This window comes from Microtus ochrogaster, chromosome 4, assembly GCF_000317375.1.
Source record: "Microtus ochrogaster isolate Prairie Vole_2 chromosome 4, MicOch1.0, whole genome shotgun sequence".
Lineage (NCBI taxonomy): Eukaryota > Metazoa > Chordata > Mammalia > Rodentia > Cricetidae > Microtus > Microtus ochrogaster.
The window spans coordinates 65667617-65685581 of record NC_022011.1 but is presented as its reverse complement, the minus strand read 5'-3'; the positions used below and the strand labels follow the sequence as shown (position 1 = coordinate 65685581).

Here is a 17965-nt window from a genome sequence, read left to right as displayed (position 1 = left end):
ACTATTTTCTACGGAGATTATTGTTATTTTTCTTGCATATCCGATGTGAGAATCACTTCTGAGGTTTGGAATTTAGATTGAGTAGTTTAGTTGGTTTCCATTTACGCCTCTGGAGGAAAGCCTTTGTACTCGGTGCTCCAACAAATGTTCCATCCAGTACTCCAGCGAAAATGACCTCGCCGCCTGGGAATTAACAGAAGTAATACTGAAAACCCAAATCTCTCCCAGCAAGTCCTCAAGGGCTTTGCAAAAAAGTGGTGACTATCTCTCGTTGTGGTGACCTACCTAAAGGGCTCCGGCCAAAGCTCTTCTCTGAGCTTATTTATTTGGGCTTTGTAAAAATTTCGCTTTATGTGTCTTTATCTCTGTCTCCTCTCTTTCTCTATTTTTGTGTGCTTGTCTGTTTCTGTCTGTGTCTCCTCTCTCTCTCTCTCTCTCTCTCTCTCTCTCTCTCTCTCTCTGTCTCTGTCTCTCTGTCTCTCTGTCTCTCTGTGTGTGTGTGTATAGCGCACAGCATTTTGTTTTTTATTTCAGAAAATACACAAGCTAAGCATCCTGTTTCTGATGTGGATGGTGGGCAGTTGGAGGGTTTGCTGTTGGTGACCATTCTGGGGACATTTTTAGCTTTTTGTTAAAGAAAATGTAGAGGATATGACGTAACCTAGTGAGTTACCTTTCCCTAAGTCTAGTATTTATCTTCTGGGTCTATTTTTAGGATTGCCTTTGTCTCATTCAAATACCCTCTGTGTTTTCATTGTCTTCACAGCTGGTTTAGTTAAACTGAGTTGCTGCAATAAAAAAATCTCCCCCTCCCAGAATTTATCCTACGATAATAAAAATATCTTTCACTTAATAATGTAGAAGTTTCATTATCCTGCTAAATCTTCAGGATTAATGTGAGGTCCTCCATAAACTGCTTTGTCCACACCTCGTCTAAAGGAACAGGCAGAAGAATATGTGGTGGTGTGGCCGTTATCCTCTTCTAGACATGGTGTGGGCGTTATGCGTACGACTTGGGTTCCCAGTCTTTTGGTTAGAGCACAGTCAACATCTGGTGCAGTAGAGGCAGGGGAAGGGAGTTAGGGTTTCACGTGGAGAACCCAATGCTCGGACGTGGAGCTAGGTTCACTGTCTCCTCCTTGCTACGTTCCTTCCTGGGAGTTCTGTCGTGCTACCTTCACTAGCTTTGCTCTACCGCCTTTCTGTACTTCAGCCATTTACCTGCCACCGTATTAGGCACTGGGTCAGTGAAAGGCATTCAGATGCCAAAGACAGTGTTTGCTTTTGAGGGATAGGTGGCGTGGCACTCTTCCCCAAAGGGAATTAAGTGTTTCTCCACAATCTCATTTTGGGAAATATCGTCTTCCCTATCTCATTCCTCCCTTCTCGCCCTCACCGACATCCACCTGCACATCTACTCAAGAAGAGCTCACACGCTCACGCAGGCCCAGTTCAGATCTAAGTTCCTGACACAGATTTTCCAGCTGGTGGTTGGTTTACTAAATCCTGAGTAGCCCTGAAATTGACCTGCACATTCCTGGCTCATCCACTTCTCTGTATGCTTCCACACAGTCTCTGCTAGATGAGGCTGCCTGGATTATGGAGGCAGGAGGATGTTAGGGTTTAGCATAAGGTCACAGTACCGTCTAACTGTGAGAGAAGGTCTTTGTGACATTTACATTGTACCTGAAGGAAGGATTGTGTTCACCAAATAAAAAAAGCCAGGGACTAGGGTGGAAGAGTGTAGGTGTCGGTCTTCCAGGCAGAGGGGATATCAGCAGGCAGGCATAGAAACACGCAAGTTGATGAGATCTTGTCTGAAATCTTGTCTCTATCAATCAGCTGCCTGACCAATAAACAAGAACCCTCTGCAAACCCTTTCCACGGGCACATTGTCAGCCATTTTTTTTATTTGAAACAAAGATGTTGCTAAAGCAATACTTGAATGCCAAACAGTGATTATTTGACTTATAAACATTTTGATCTGAGCATGTCCCCTACCTCACAGCAAGAGCACAAAAGTAATTTGGTGAGAGCTACTCATGGTTACCTTAGCTAAAAGAGATACCACGAAGCCAAAAACCTAAAAACAAATCAAACCCCCACATTTTACTTTGTAAACTTTTTTTTTTTTGTTGGTCATTGCACTGTTTTGGCAGTCAAGGTGCAGAGGAGGTCAAGGATTCAAGGCAGTCGTGAACTGTTGGATTTGTGGAAAGCCAGTCACGTACAAGATACCATGCTATGTGGGATGATGATGAGGAATGGAACCCTGTAGGCTCTCTTCCCATATGTGGTGGTAGGGACAGAGAAGGCATTGGGTTGGGGGAGGGATTGGGAGGGGAGTAGGAGGGGTAAACTGTGACCAGGATGTAAAATAAATAAATAAGTTAATTCGTTAATTAAAAAAATAAGAATGGCTCCATAGGTTCATGGATTTGAATGCTTAGTTATCAGGAGGGGTAGGACTTCGAAGGGATTAGGAGGTATGAATTTATTGGAGTCACTAAGTGTGTCACTAGGGGTAAGTTTTGAGGTTTCAAAAGCCCACGACAGGCCCAGTGGCTCTCTCTTCCTGTTGCCTGCGGATCCAGTTGTAGAACTCTAAACTCCTTCTCCAGCACCATGTCTGCCTGTGTGCTGCCATGCTCCTTGCCATGATGATGATGGGCTAAACCTCAGGAACTGTAAGCCAGCCCCAATTAAATGCTTTCCTCTATAAGAATCGTCATAGTCACAGTCATGGCGTCTCTTCACAGCAGTAGAGCCCTGACTAAAACACCGTGGAACTCACAGGTTATAGACACTGGTCATCATTTTCATACATGTGTGCTCCTGGGAGGAAGTACAGTTCACAGTAAGAGGACAAGATGGACAAAGCCTAGTGGTGGATGGACATGGGTGTGTCCGAGGATACTGGGTTGGCTGTAGAGGGGAGAGAGTGCAGAATGAGGGATCCAAGAGGAAAAAAAATGCAGGAACCATGCTAACCCATTTTCAGGATTTGGGTCTTTATTCCAAAATGGTGAGAAGGCATTAGAAGATTTTTGATAGGAGCCAGCATAATCTGATTTTATCTATCTATCTATCTATCTATCTATCTATCTATCTATCTATCTATCTATCTATCTATCTATCTATTGGGGAAGAGATATTGGGTGGTTCGTAAGAATGGATGGATGCTTGCTATTGGTTGGTTATCAAATCAGAGAGAAAAACTCTTCCTCAAATGAAGGGCATACATTTTACCTTAAAACCCAAAACCAAAACCAAATGTATCCTTCCCAGCAGACCTGGAATCGGTAGCTGATTCATTTCAGCTTTGCTGAGGGAGCAGGGCTGCCCCCTTCCTGCCTCCCACTCCTGCTGAATCTTTGCAGATAAAGGAATCAAATTACTTCCCATTCCTCATCAGTGTTTCTCAAAAGGTGAGGGCTTTGATTGTAGCCATCTCCATGGTCCAGGCCTTGCTTTGGTATATCTGTGGTAGCTGTCATCCTCTGGTTGTCTTTGTGGGGGCGGGGGAGGCATAGCCATGTCTTGATCTTAGTGTCCCAGTCTTTCCTGTGGTTGTGAGCAGCAGTGACCACCAGCGGAAAGCTGGACCGGGGTGTTAGTAACACTGGGTCAACAATGGCTAGGAAACAGGGAGGAGACCAGTGTGCTAATCTCCTAGGTTTGTTTTGGAAAATAAAGACTGTCGCCTTCATGAAAATTGCGGCATTATGGAATGTTTTTGCCAAGCGATGGATTTTTTTTTCTTTCCCCAGCAGAAATTTGAGAAGGTGAGAGATTCTGAGTAATATGTCAATCACATGGGAAATCTGTCATTTTCTGGCAAGTTGAGTAGGCCACAGGTATTTTTTTTTAATATGCCTTACCTTCACTCATTCTTTTATGAATTATGAAGTCTTTTTTTCCTGAAGCCATCAAACGTGACAGGGAAGAAGAGGGGAGCTGGTCCACATATTCATCCTGGGGTGTCTCAGGAGTTTTCAGTGTCTGCCTCTTCATCGCTACCTCTGTTTCTGTCTGTCCTTCCCACTCTCCTCTCGCCTCCTTGATATGACCGTCAGTAGCATTCATTCCAGGGCTTTTCTGAGGGTGATTTTCTGGGCATCGGGTTGAGGGGGCGGGTGTGGTGATAAAACACCAAACAATTGGAGAGGTTAATTGGAGAGCAAGAGGGCTCGCCAGAGGCACCGAGAGTGGTGAATGCTGGGAGGTAGAGGCGCTCCAGCGAGCATGCCAACATTAGCATAAGGAGCAGTCAGCCAGGCCAGATCAAGCAGGTAGGCAGCCGGAAGGAGCTGGCATGAAGTTAAGTAGGGCAACAGGAGGCAGGATGCCAGCCTCAGCTTTGGTGACTGAGCCCAGGGACCTACGTGGGGATTGACAGGATCAGGCCCTGTATCAGGTGCAAACATTAGGAAAGCTACCCCAGAGCCCAGGCTGAGAGTGAGAATAATCACAGCAGCAGCCCAGCGTACACGGGGGGAGCCCTGAGGCTGTGCTTGGCATCCTTACGAGCCTCTTCTACCTGCACAAGAACCTTGGTCTGATCCACAGTCTGGAAGCGAGAGAAGTGAGGCACAGAAAGGCAGAGTAACTCGGCATTGCCTAGTTGGGATGAGGCCCGTGGAGATACGCTGTCATCCTCATAACCTCCCGTTATGACCCTGTCACACAGTGGCAGGTATTGACACACCCAGTGCAGGTGCATGACCCAACAACTGCCTTTACCCACACTGCACTGTGTGGGCCTTCCAGGTGGTAGTCTACACAACCCTGCTTCTGTTCTACTTACCTTAAACACAAACCAGTTTGTCCACTCTACCGCCTCTGTGTCTTTCCCACGTTAGTGCGTTAATTCTAGGACCATTTGTTACCTTGCAGTTACAGATGAGACCCAGAGGATTCCAGGCCATGCCTGTGTAGCGAGGCTGAAGACAAACTCAGATGATAGCAAATATTGCTGGATGCAGAATATGAGGATTTAAATTTTGTTTTCCCCTCATCCTCCTTTCTGCCACATTGCCTGAGGGAGTCAGGGAAGAATCAAAGCTGTGGTGTTAACACTTACAGTGCTGTGCAGAATTCTAACGGTACTGAAAAGGAGAAAATCAGCCAGCAGGCCACAAATGCAGACACAATAGCAGTGTATTCCCAGGGCTAACCTGCCAAAGATATCATGCTTGTGTTCCAGTTCATGGGCCAGCAGGAAGGCTGGCTTTGCTGGGTCCAAACATTACCCCTCAACCTCTTTCAGGACCTCCAAGAGTCCTGCCATAGAATATATAATTACGTTGACTTAGAAGAGTTAAATTTCAGAGAAATCTGACTGAAAAAACTTGGGTATCAATTTCTTTTGCTTCTAAAACTACTCCAACTATCCTGCTCGTGGCTACTCACAGCTCGTAGCATATCACCTTTTCTGTTCCTCTCTCCCAGCCTCACCAAACAAACAGAAGACAAAAATACTTGGTTCTGTATTCTGACAAACCCCTGAGTTTGCTGAACCTCAGGGCTCAGTAAAGAAAAGTAACTTCTAATGAGACCTAAAGTAAGCCCTGTGGCCCAACCCCCATACCCTATATAAGTTGTACCCCATCTCTAATAAACGGAGGCTCTGACAAAAAAAAAAAAAAAAAAAAAAAAAAAAAGTAACTTCTCACAGATCACCCTGTCTAAAGCCAACAAAGACAAAGTGGAAAAAATGATGTCCTACCACATCAGGTGGTTTGGTCTGGGCCCTGCCGTTTCCTCAGCTCATCCAGTCAGTTGAGGCATTTGTCAAACACCAAGGCGAAGCTCTGTGAGAACCGTGCAGGGTTTATAGACATAGAAGCCTACGGGAGATACCTTGGTGTAGAAGCTTCTGGCTTGAGCCACTGCATGTATGGCGAGGTAAAAGGAAGTGTGCTAGAGAAACCCGGTCGGGAGAGCACCCTCCCATTTGTGACAGTCTCTGCGGGGAGGCTCACTGGTTTGGAAGCCACTCAATTGTAAGAGGCAGGTGTGGTACTGAAATACCACTGTAAGACAAACTTCCGGGTGTCCCAGTGAGCTCACCAGGAGGAAGTGGTCCTGCTATCCTTTCAGCCTGGAAAACTCATAGCCAGAAGCATGAAGGTACCGTCCTGGGTTTTTTCGAACGTCTTGCTGTGGGGGACATCCTGGAAATTTGGCTCTTGGAACTTGAGCCTGATAGCCTTGCTGCACTCCTTCATCCAATGCTGGGGACCTGAGATGGTGTGAAACAGGAAACTTTGGGGGACCTTTCAGAACTTCTAAGCCAGGCAGCCTTTGAGAACAGAGATGGCCACTTCCCAGGCCCATCAGCAGTTCCAATTTCTTTCTTCTGTTTCTCTCCTTTAGGGAGTCTTAGAACCAAGTCCTTCCTCAAGGTTTATCTGCACTGTGGGATCTATTCAAGCACTGGGTTGAGACCTTTGGGTGACTTGTAGTTCGGGCAGGTTCTAGTCCCGAAGGGGGCAGACTTCCCAGTCTCTTGTTCAGTTTGCAGCTCTCAGCTTATGGGTGCAAGTTAGTTTTCTCCTTCCTCCTTTATCCGCGGATCGAACCTAGGTCTCACAACTTGTAATACGAGCACCTTTGCCGACACCTACACTGCTTTACTGGCCTCTAGCTGGTTTTTGATTAGACACTTTTCCCAATGGAGGAAGTAGGAAAGCACAGGATGTTCTCCCTCATCCCAACCATGGTCACCTTTCTCTACTTCACCGCTAACTCTTGGGAACATGCTCCCACTTCTCACTATCTTGAAAGCTTCATCATGAAGGTGGGTGCTGGGGTGCTGGGGAGCTGGGGAAGTGGCTTGTGTTTTTCTACACAAGCGTGAAGACCCAGATTCAGATCCTTAACACCCATATGAAAGATACAGTGTGTATCTGTAATCCCAGAGCTGGGATGCAGGGGAAATAGTAGGTACCCAAAGTGGCCGCCATTCAGGCCTGCAAAACTGGTGAGTTCTGCAGTTTAGTGAGAGACACTTTCTTTAAAAAAAGAAAAAAAAAGGTGTGCAGCTGAGGAAGATAACTCTATTGACCTCTGGCCCCCATATGCACACACAAACACACACACACACACACACACACACACACGAACAGAAAGGAGAGCAGGAAGAGAGGATAATCGATCGTGATGGTGTGAGCCTCTAAACCTGGAACTCATGAGGCAGGGTAGGAAGATCTCAAGTTTAAGGATAGCTGGGCAACAGAGTGAGACCCTGCGTAACAGAAGAAAGAAGGGGACAGAAGGGACGGAGAGGCAGAAAGAGCAAAGCTGGTTATGTCATTTGTGGGGACAGGGCCAGGGGAAGAAGAGAACACTCTAAATTACATATAATACAAGTCAAGGAAGGCATGTATAGAATACAGGCTTTAAAAGAAAGCAATTTATCCTTTCTGGGTGGGAAAAAATGCCTTGATTGGGTGACTTCTGGGGTCCCTTATTGGCTTGAGATTCCGAGTTCAACATTTGTCTCTGGTTCATAGGAAGCAGGCAGAGGCAGCCTGGTCCTTGGACACATCTACTCTTGCCCTTCCAGAGCTGGGTGTGGGGTTACACAGAGTAACACAGCCAGGGCACTTGACTTAGGGCCTCTGTCCTGACCAGCCTGCCCGGAGTCCAGTGGCAGACTGTCGTATGAGTCACTCATGAAGCAAGACCCTGCTCTTTACACCCCGCCTTTAGGCTCTGCGACAGCATTAGCAGACAGTGCACAGGGGAGCCAGATGTGAAGAGCAGCGGATCCTCGCACAGTTTCCCAGCAGGGAGTGTTTCACCCACTTTGGTTGTTTCTAAAAGCAGACAACTTCTTTTTCTCTCTCTTTAACTGTTTCTTGTTTAAAAGTAATCAGGAAATGGCTATCCTCTCAGGTGAAGCAGTAAAGGAAGGAATTATCTTGGGGAATTTGAGAAGGAAAGAAAGACCATGTCTTGGCTTTCTGCATATTCTGGCCAAGACATTTTTTTGGCACTAGTTAAAAAGTTTATTAAAGCCACAACCTGAAGTTAGGGGAGGTGGGAGTTGGATCTGGGAGGAGTTGGAAGAGTTGGGGTGAATGATGAAATACATTGTACGCCATTCTCAAAAACTTAATAATACTGTATTAAAATACAACCCAATCTGACACATGGATTTGAGCTTTGAATTCCTCTGGCCCAACCCTCTTGCAATCTGGAGTTTAGGGGAGCTGGGCGGTCTACTGGCCAGCATCCTGCACCAGCACACATCTGGCAGCAGATGGAGCTAGCTCAGGATTCTTTGTGTAGAATCTGTTGAACACACCTACCTCCTCTCCCGCTGTCTTCTGGGTAGGCACAGACTCGAAGCCAATATCCTTGTGAACTTGTCATCTAGGGAGATTGGAGGACCCAGGTCGCCTTGCCATCCTTTTAGATTTGAAAGTGATTAGGCATTTGGATGCACAAGTATGGCTGAAAGCCATTAATGGTTGGGGCATCCCAGACCTGGAAGAATGGCTGTGCTAGCCTATCTGGTAGCTCGTGGGTGACCTTTGATGGCTCGGCTTGTTGCTCTAGTCTTAGGCTTTTCAGAGATGTATGGCTGGGAGACTGACCTCTTTCCCCAGGTCTGGACCAGTGACTCCTTGCTGAGTGCCCAGGAATTGCAGCCAATGCCTTCTGGCTGACAAAGCAGGGTTGTCCCTGGTAAGTGTTTATGTTGCACTTCAGACCTGCAAAGTTCATTCTCTGAGTTCTTTCCTTCCTCGGTGTCACAGCTAAAGAGACTAAAGCCCACAGAGGTGAGGACTGACTGGCCAAGTCAGCTGGCAAGGGAGTGGCAAAGCCGAGGTGGGGTTTCTGGGTTATTTCTTACCCCAGTGGTGTCTGCAGCTCCTCTAGTAATGATGTTTGTCCCTTACCAAAATCTTTCCAAATGTAACTGGGTTCTTGCTAGAGTGAGCTGTAGATTTTTACCGGGTCAGGCTGCCGTCCGTTACTGGTGAGCAGGCAGCCTTAAGTAAGTAGGGGAACTTCATCTCGGGTGACCCCATTATAGAGGTTGCCCTAGGGTGGTGTGAGTATGGTGTGGAGTAGGAGGGAGTTGGACCTTCCTGGGTGAGTTGTTGGGGATGCTCTCTGCTCTTCCAAACTGTTAAAGGTTTGTGTACAGGAAGCAGACAAAGGGTTCTAGCAAAACCTTAGTCTCCTACTTAAAGAGGAGTGTTGAACAAATTGAACTAAAAGACTGTTTGATTTTTGCATGTAAAAGCTGGGAGGCTTTTGGCTTCCTCTCCAGACTCTACTACTGACACAGAGGCGTTATCTTGCCAGGAAGGGAGAGAGAGAGAGAGAGAGAGAGAGAGAGAGAGAGAGAGAGAGAGAGAGAGAGAGAGAGAGAGAGAGGAAAATATTGAAAACTTTTCCTATAGAAATGTCAGAGATCTTTCCTTCAGTATCCTGTCTACTTCCCTTCGCTGAGATTACAATTTTCTGTATGACTTAGTGTCTTTTTCAGTTAAATCACCTCCACAAAAAGTACAGATGTTGGTATCTGCATGCCTGTCTCTATGAATAGTCAAAAATAAAATCTCTCCTTTGCTTCCTCTTCCATCTGTACATTGAATCAAGAGGATGAGCGCCTGTCTTTCGAATATCTGATAACCCTCCTTTCTAAACATTCAAGCAGCCTTTTCGATATTGCTCAGTGTTCGTTGTGGAACTAACGATCCGGGCGAAACAGGAAGCATCTCTATGCTGGATAGGATGCTTGGAGTCACCCTCCACTCTCCCAGGGAACGCTCTTCAGCTGACTGAAGCAGGGAAGCAGAGCCAATCAGAGGCCGCTTTCCTAGCTCTGTCACCAGTCTGTGGTTGAGGAAGGCTTTTGCTTCTTATGCTCTGTATAAGGGGAGGCAGATAAAATGCCAGGTCTGGACTGCCTCTGGGGATAACCTCACCCTGTGGGATGTGAATGAATAGCATCTTGCCTGCTAAATTCCTAGGGATTGATAAGGCAAGGAGCAGTTTTTCCAAAGAGGCCTTTTTCTTTTTTAGCTCTGGCTGTGGTTTCTGCAGCAGATTTGTTTTTGCCTTAAAAGAGGTGCTGTGGATTGTCAGACCTCCATGTATGACAGTTTGTACCTGCATGGAGTTGAAGACTCGGAGGCTGTAAGTATTTCATAGATAGCCGGTTCCCTCTCTCCTCCTCTTCCTCCTCCCATTTCCCCCTCCTATTTCTCAGGCAACGCAGGAAACATGGAGCTGAAAGCCAACAGCATTGGGGTGCCTGCTGGCAGCTGTGTGTTCGCTGTGTAGTTTGCGGCTAACTGAGATTATTTATGGCAAGCAAGAGGGAAATTAACTTGCTAGCGAAGCCACCTACGAGAATAGGCTGTTGGGATTTCTGTGTGACCAGGGCCACATTTGATTCACGAGGGGTAACGGCCCCTTGAAGACTGGTTTAAACTGTGCAGACTGGTTTAAACTGTGCAGAAAGTGCTCTTTTTTTTTTCCCCAGTCGCAGGATTCACGGGAAAGACTCATTCATTATATAATAACACTGTTAAGCTGGTATGAATGGGAGGTCCTCAGCTGTGGCGGTCTCATTATGTGCTTACTGGCCCAACAAGCCGTTTCTGCTGCTGCTTTGTTAAGGAAATCAGATGCGAGGGTCGTGCACACAATACTCCAGCGCAGCAGGCGGTAGGTGGTGTCCCCGTACTATGTCCTGGAAGACCGAAGTGAACTACATGTGTTTGGTCTTAGAAAACTGGACTGTTGTTAGGCTGTTCCCCTGATAGTTCAGCCCCCTGCAATGTTTTCCAGTCAGGATGGAATGCTTTTCTGCAATCCCGAATTTGTAGCATAGTATGCTGTATGTACAATGTGCATTGAGGTTAAAACCCATGACTGGGTTCGTCTTTTTACTACTGTTGGTGGTAGCACCTGTTTTTGCATGGGTTACATCGAAACCTCGCAAGGAAGGATGATCAGAGTTGGCCCATGGGACATGCTGTCGGGGGGGGGGGGATCTGAATTTTATATGAGTACAATGCCTTGCATGTTGCCACATTCCGAACAGGAACGTGTTATATAAGGTGCTCTGGCTAAATCACCCAATAAACAGATTATAACAGAAAAAAGAACCCTATGGCGTACGTCACTGTAGACGTACGCATCACAGTTGCCATCCACGACAGACAGCAGCCCTCGGGTCTCACTGAGCTCTCCATTTCTCCTTCCTGTCTGTGTGAGCCCAAACTCTAACTCTAGTTTTCTTCTCCTGAAAACTCTCTCTGCATCTCGCCCAGCGTGCTTCAGAACGACCAGGTTGTCAGTGTATTGCAAGGGAGTGTAGTCTGTAACGTGGGGGCTGAAGCCAAGAAGGCTCACTCTTGCAGGTAGCGTTGAGAAATGCAAGAGATAACTCCCGAGTTTAGCCCCCGGCTTCCCAGCCGGGTTCCTTGGGGCCTTGCCAGTTCTTACGCCCTGTCCTCACACTCACCTATAAAACATGCGATGCCTTCATGAGTTGTAAGTTTTCCTTTTGATCATGATTTTGGACTCGGGCAGTGTCGCTTTGAAGTGGATTGGAGTTTGTTTGCTCATCTGCCCGAAATGCTGTCAGAAGCCAGCTGCTGCGAGCAGCCGAGTCGCCTAGGAACTAATGTGTGCAGCTCCTTGTTCTCCAGAACTGTCTAAATTTCAGATGCACTGGGTCAGAGGGGAGCCATTTAAGTACAGAAACATTTGTTTGGCCTTTTGGTCTAGCCTCTCAGGACAGCTGGTTTTCCTGCAGGGTGGCTTGATTTGCGGCTGGAGCTGCTTGCTGGCGGGTAGTGCTCAGTACTGCAATGCCGTGTTCCCAGTGACTCAGTGGTGGCCAGCAGGCTGAGCCTCCTGGGGATGGTGTGCATCTGTGGAAGGGGGACAGGTAGACAGGCTGAGGCGTGAAGGAAGGCCAGTTCTCACCTGAGAGTCCCGGAGGCCTTTTTGGGGTGGGATGAAAACCAGGGCACATACATCAGAGGGGAATACGGAGATGTTCAGAGGACTGACCTGACCCTGGATGCTCATTCGAGTTTATTTGTTTTTATAAGGAAGAATAATGTGATGTGTTACCCAAGATGGTGTGAACAGAGCTTCAAGCCAATGGAGAAGACTAGGCCCAAATAGCTGAGCCGGTGGAGTGCCAGATAAAGCCACACCTGGAGTGCCACATCCTCGGCAGTCCCTCTCAGGGCCAATGCATTTATGGCTGTAAGTGTGGGGTTTGCCCAGATCAAAGCCGAGCTCGTGGCGCGGTCCGGCCGGATAGGTATGGAAGGCTTCGCTCCTAGCAGCTGCCTCCTGAGGACTGACAGGCACTAAGAGCTCAAAAGGGCACTTCCTCTGGGGGGCTGGGGAGTCCCCACCCTTCTGTGCTACTGCAGATCCTTGTGGGGTGAATGGAGGGATATCAGCATGTCAGACACGCTAATAGTCAGCGTGTTCATGCCGTGAGTCTGTAACAGAGCATCTCTCCCAGAGACAGATGTTTTACTCTAAGAATACAGAATCCATGTGCACTGCAAGCACATCTCAGATTCAGGACCTGGAAGATTTTGGCACTGTGGTGGGAGGTTTTTCTGAAGAGTCTGGCGGACAGGTGGAAATTATCTTTCTAGGGCCCTAGATGGACGACTATGGATTGGGTCTCTTATTGCACACAGAAGAAAGGATAGAGAAGCATGCTGGAACGTAGTTTAGTATGGACACATTGGATTCTTTAGTCCCGAGGAGCCTGTTTGGGCAAGTCGGTTAGCTTCTGCTCTGGATTTCAGGAAGGTAGTCAAGGGCCAGGATCATTCCCAGTGATAACAAACTACAAACAAAACAAGACAAAACAAAACAACAACAACAACAACAACAAAAATGAAAAACCTGTTCAGTGGCCTCGGCAAGGTCTCTCATAAGAGTAGGAGATTTTGCATTGTCTGTCACGTTACTTCACAATTTCGGTTTCTCTGAGGGTGCAAACCAGGCGAGGACTCCACCTCTGAGCTTTGCCCACAGCCCCACGTTACTTTGCGGGTCACTTTAACATGAACAGTAGAGTTTGTCCTCGTGACGAGTCTGTGCTGACACTGGGCCTCTCACAGCGGCTCATGTATACAGGCTGTCATTGGCTTCTGTGTACGTGTGACCCAGCACCCTACTTTTACTGCTCCAGTGTCTATAATACAGGTACTGGTGGCTTATTATATAAACAACCATAGTTTTTTTTTTTAAATAGGAATGAATAAGCAGAATCAAAAAGCAGAAAGGTTACCTGAGATCCACTACTTTTCAGATAATCACTGCTTAACTGTGTCGTGCTATTTTTGGCTGTCAATGCCCAGCCGTGTCAATAGGTTGTTCTCAACGTGCTACTGTGTGTCACGTTCTAGTCTGTTGAGTCTTGTCCTCACCGGACTAAATACCAAGCATGCTAAACCTGGAGCCAGCCAGTGCAGGCAGTGCTTTGCACAGCCACGTAGAATTCTGAATGCTCTTCAAGGAAGCATGGATTCTCAGAGTACTTTGCAAAGCGAGGCCAGGCTTAGCTGTACAGAGGAGCTGGTGTCTTAGGCCCAAGCTCTTCCATTTCTAGATGCTTCAATTTGAAAGGAGATGGCTTGGTCATTTTCAGGGAGAAAGATGATCAGGCCTTAATTTAAAGCCTTTATTACAGAGGGAAACAGTCTTAAGATATTCTCAGTCACACAAAGGAGATATAAAGTACTTATCAGTGTAAATAGAGTGATTACAGTGGTAAAAAAATAAGGTGAAAGAAAGTTGTACCAATTATAATGTATGTTATCTTGAAATACACATATAAAACATGTATTTAAATCTATATGTACTATGCACTGTTCTAAGGGTAACAACATATTAATTTTTCAAACTATTTGTTTCCAATAAGCTGCATAACTCTGTCTGTTTATCTAAATGTCTGTGCCCCCACATGTGTGTGTATACTGTGCCATCTCATACATCACATTCAAACACACATGGGTATGCTTCATGCTTTGCTGACTGATGGTTGATATTCAGTGGGATGCTTTTACCATAGAAATTTAGGAGAAGGAAGATTAACCACTGCTGATGTGATGAAAGATACGCAAGACGGTTGAAAAGCCACAACTTCTACTACAGAAAGAAGGGTTACTGTTTTTAAAGGTGCCGCGAAGTTGTTTTGTGTATGACGATATGTCCTTGTGCTTCTTAGGGATGAAGATAAACTTCAAACTGAGGGTTGATGTATTTAAGGGTCTTCAGGAAAATGTTCTAGAGACACTAAGGTGTGGATTTCTCTTGGAAACAACTGAACCAAAGGCCTCTGTTCTTTGGCGGCTCAGCGAATCCCTTCTGGGGCAGTAAGTCTTCACGGTCCACTTCTAGAGTAAGAACCCTAGTTTGTAAATGTGTCTAAGGGCTGGGTTTTGGCATCCCTAGCATTTGTGTGAGCGATCTGACCAAGGAATGCAGTCGTTTTGCTCAGCTGAGCTATTGCGGTGGGAAGCCAGGGTCTGTGAAGTAAACGGTGAGTGAGCACAGCCTTTTCTTCAATCAAATTTCTATAAAGGATGGTTTCTAAAATATGTTTAGAAATGATTGCCACATTAAATTGTTGTGATGCTAAAAGAAAAATTCCTTAAATTTGACTAGAACCCGTGAATTTTCCCCTCCTGCTAGTTTCTTGTTAGTTTTCTACTTTGGGGTGGCAGGTGGAAGTATGTATATCAGCCATCACCCCTGTTCAGGTGCAGCTTTTATTTCTTTAGTTTATAACGAGTCATGGGAAATTATTTTTGCATTGTATGACTGAAGTGCCTGTGAGAACAGCTCAAGGAGTGGGTTTTGGCTCAAGGTTTTGGAGGGTTCTTGGCTTCATGTTCTTGGGTAGAATATCACCGTAGCAGCAATGTGTGGGAGAGGAACTTCTCCATCTCGTGGTAGATAAGAAGCAGAGAAAAAGGAAGACAGGAAGGGACCAGAATATAGCTTCTGTGACCTAGTTCCTCCAAGTAGGTCTAAATTTCTTTCTTTGAGCACTTCTTGATAAATGCCATAGAGTCATGAACCCATGACTCTATTAATAGATAAGAGTCCTCAGAATCCATCCACCTCCTCAAAGTCCACCACCTGGCAAAGAAGCCCCTTGAGGGACAGTTCATGTCCATAGCACGATTGAGTCCAGAGTTTTAGAATATAGTACCATGGCTCCAATTATATGTCCTCAGTAAATGCCACATCACCCTGTGGCAGACTTCTGTGTGATGCTCAGTCTGAAGCCAGCAGTAACTTGCACACCCATCACAAAGTGAGGGGACCACAGCTTCCCTCTGCAATTAGTCTTCCATTTCCATTGGATCTTATTTCTATGTTGATGGTCCTTGTCGTTCTGGTCTCCATCTCTTCTTTAATATCCCTTCTCCAGGTAAGCAAGGCAGGAAGGAGGAATAGAGGAGGCGACTGCACTGGTTATCCCTTTTCATCTTGTCTTGCCTCCCCCACTTGTCCTTTCAAATAGTAGTCACGTCGTGATTTCACTCACATATCAGTGGAGTTAAACTAAAAATTAGATCAGCAAACTCTACAGATCTCTATTCGGCTTAAGAAACAGGCAGACTTAAATGCTTTTTAATATGTTTGTATCAGCCATGGGGCTGTGAAAACAGGAATTTTAACCAGCTGACTGAGAAAGGCCCCCTTTTACATGGGAAAATTTTAACCAATTTTATAGGTATATAAATACATGTAGATACACAATTTAAGAATTTACTGATAATTTATGAATAATTTATTTTCAAACAGTTTTTTTTGGGCTGGCAAGATGCTTAGTGAACAAGCCTAATGATCTTAGTTCAATTCTCAGAAACGACATAAAGGTTGATTGAGAGAAATGGTGCCATAAAGTTGTCCTATGCCTGTCCCAAATGCCCACACATACATCATCATGAACATACAATGATAAACAAATTTCAGAAAGTACTAAAACAATTCCTTTGGTATACCTATAATTTCACCATCCATTAAAGACTAAATCAAATTTCCATATTAGTTAGATGAAGGCACTTGTTTAAATTTGTTCCAGTTCCTGTCTGTTTTGTTAACTCATACCATCTCTTGTCTTCTGGGTTGTTGAAGAAGTTAAGTCAGACATGACTTGCCACAGTAATGTCTGTCAAAGTGACTGGCCATGCAATCTCCAGCACCACTTCCATCAGGACACTCTTAACAAAGGCAGCTCATTTTGCATTTTCATCCACCTTATTTTCTCACGATATTTCAATGTGTGTTTCAGCACAGCCAATTTAACCTTTCTCCTCTGCTTAGTCTTCTTGAGAATGCTGTAAGACTTCTTCCTTTTCTTGGCACCACCATGAAGTCCCAACACAGGGTGAAAGGTAGACTCTTTTTGAGTGTTGAAGTCAAAATATGGCATCTTCCAGCTGCTTACCAGCAAGAAGCAGCCTTAGCCGATCAGGAGGAATTCCCTCTTTAACCTGGATCTTGGTTTTCACATTTTCTATTAGTCTCAAGGGTGATGGTCTTCCCCATAAGGGTCTTTACAAAAATCTGTATAACTGCAGACACTGGGTCAGAAAGCTGTTTACTTTCATACAAAGAATTAAGCCAGGCATGGTAGCACATGCCTTTAATCTCAGCACTCAGGAGAGAGAGGCAGATGAATCTCTGTGAGTTCAAGGCCAGCCCCGTCTACATAGAAAGTTCCAGAACAGCCAAGTTCTCAAACAAATAATCAAATATGTAAAAAAAAAATAATCAAATAGATAAATAGGTAAATAAGGAAGGAAGCAAGCAAGCAAGCAAACTAACAAACTAACAGACTTTTTGGGTGCAGAGATGGTTCATTTGTTATAAGTACTGACTGCTCTTTCAGAGGACCTGGGTTCAATTCCCAGCACTCATATGGTAGCTCACACCTGTCTTTAACTCCAGTTCTAGGGGATCTAATGTCTTCTTATGGCCTTTGCAGGACAAGACACTCATGTGTCTGTGCACTCATTTCTGTCATGTGCAGAATAATACACATAAGCAAAGCAATCATACATATAAAATAACTTACTAAACAATCAAATCTTAGGGGAATATTTGATACTACAGGACAGAGTTGACCAGTATTTTGATTTTATAATTATCAATGCTGAGAATTCACTTCTCATAAACATATAGTATGATGGCATAAGTATATTCAGGACCATTTCAGAAATTATTGGAAATTCTGTCTTAATCCCAAGGCAAAATTTATGTAAACTTTAAAAAAATGAAACCTATTAACAACTTCACATAACAATAAAAAATTTCAAGTACTATACTATGTATTGAAAAACCTCCATGCTGGGGATAATGATAGGAAAATAAGAAAGTCTAGTTTCTGTAATTATACTACTATTCGCTTATCAGAGGTGACTTCATAGGTACCACCCAATGGTGCAGGAGGTTTTTCTGTTTGTGTGTTGCTTTCATTGGTTGAATAAAGAGACTGCCTTGGCCTTTTGATAGGGCAGCCTTTAAGTGGGCGGAGTAGACAGAACAGAATGCTGGGAAGAAGGGAAGTGTGGCAGACGCCATGAATCTCCTGTCTGAGACAGACGTAGGTTAGACTCTTGCCGGTAAGCCACAATCACATGGTGATACACAGATTTAATAGAAATGGGTTAATCAAGATGTGAGAGTTAGCCAATAAGAGGCTAGAGCTAATGAGCCAGGCATTAATTTAATTAATACAATTTCTTTGTGGTTATTTTGGGGGTTAAGCCCATGCCCTCTTACTACAACCCAAACACCGCAGGTTCTAACCTGCAGGTCTGGACTTTGTGCGGAGGTGTTTCACTGGCACGATGGTGGCATTGACTGGCACGATGGTGGCGTTGACTGGCACAATGGTGACATTCACTGGCACGATGGTGACATTCACTGGCAC

At 45.3% G+C, this 17965-nt stretch overlaps 1 protein-coding gene across 4 annotated transcripts in view; it reads left to right on the top strand.

Annotated features, from left to right (window-relative positions):
• Cacnb4 (calcium voltage-gated channel auxiliary subunit beta 4) overlaps nt 1-17965 on the top strand; it is a 264280-nt gene that overhangs the window by 108692 nt on the left and 137623 nt on the right. The window contains exons 1-2 of one of the 4 annotated variants that reach the window (XM_005346407.3): nt 9846-10161; nt 12093-12252. The exons of 2 other annotated variants lie outside the window; for them this stretch is intronic. In XM_005346407.3, the coding sequence (XP_005346464.1) occupies nt 12247-12252 (6 nt within the window). In that variant the 5' untranslated portion in view covers nt 9846-10161; nt 12093-12246. Of the gene's footprint in view, nt 1-9805; nt 10162-12092; nt 12253-17965 lie in introns of those variants that run through there. One more of the 4 variants, XM_005346406.3, reaches the window with a different exon arrangement.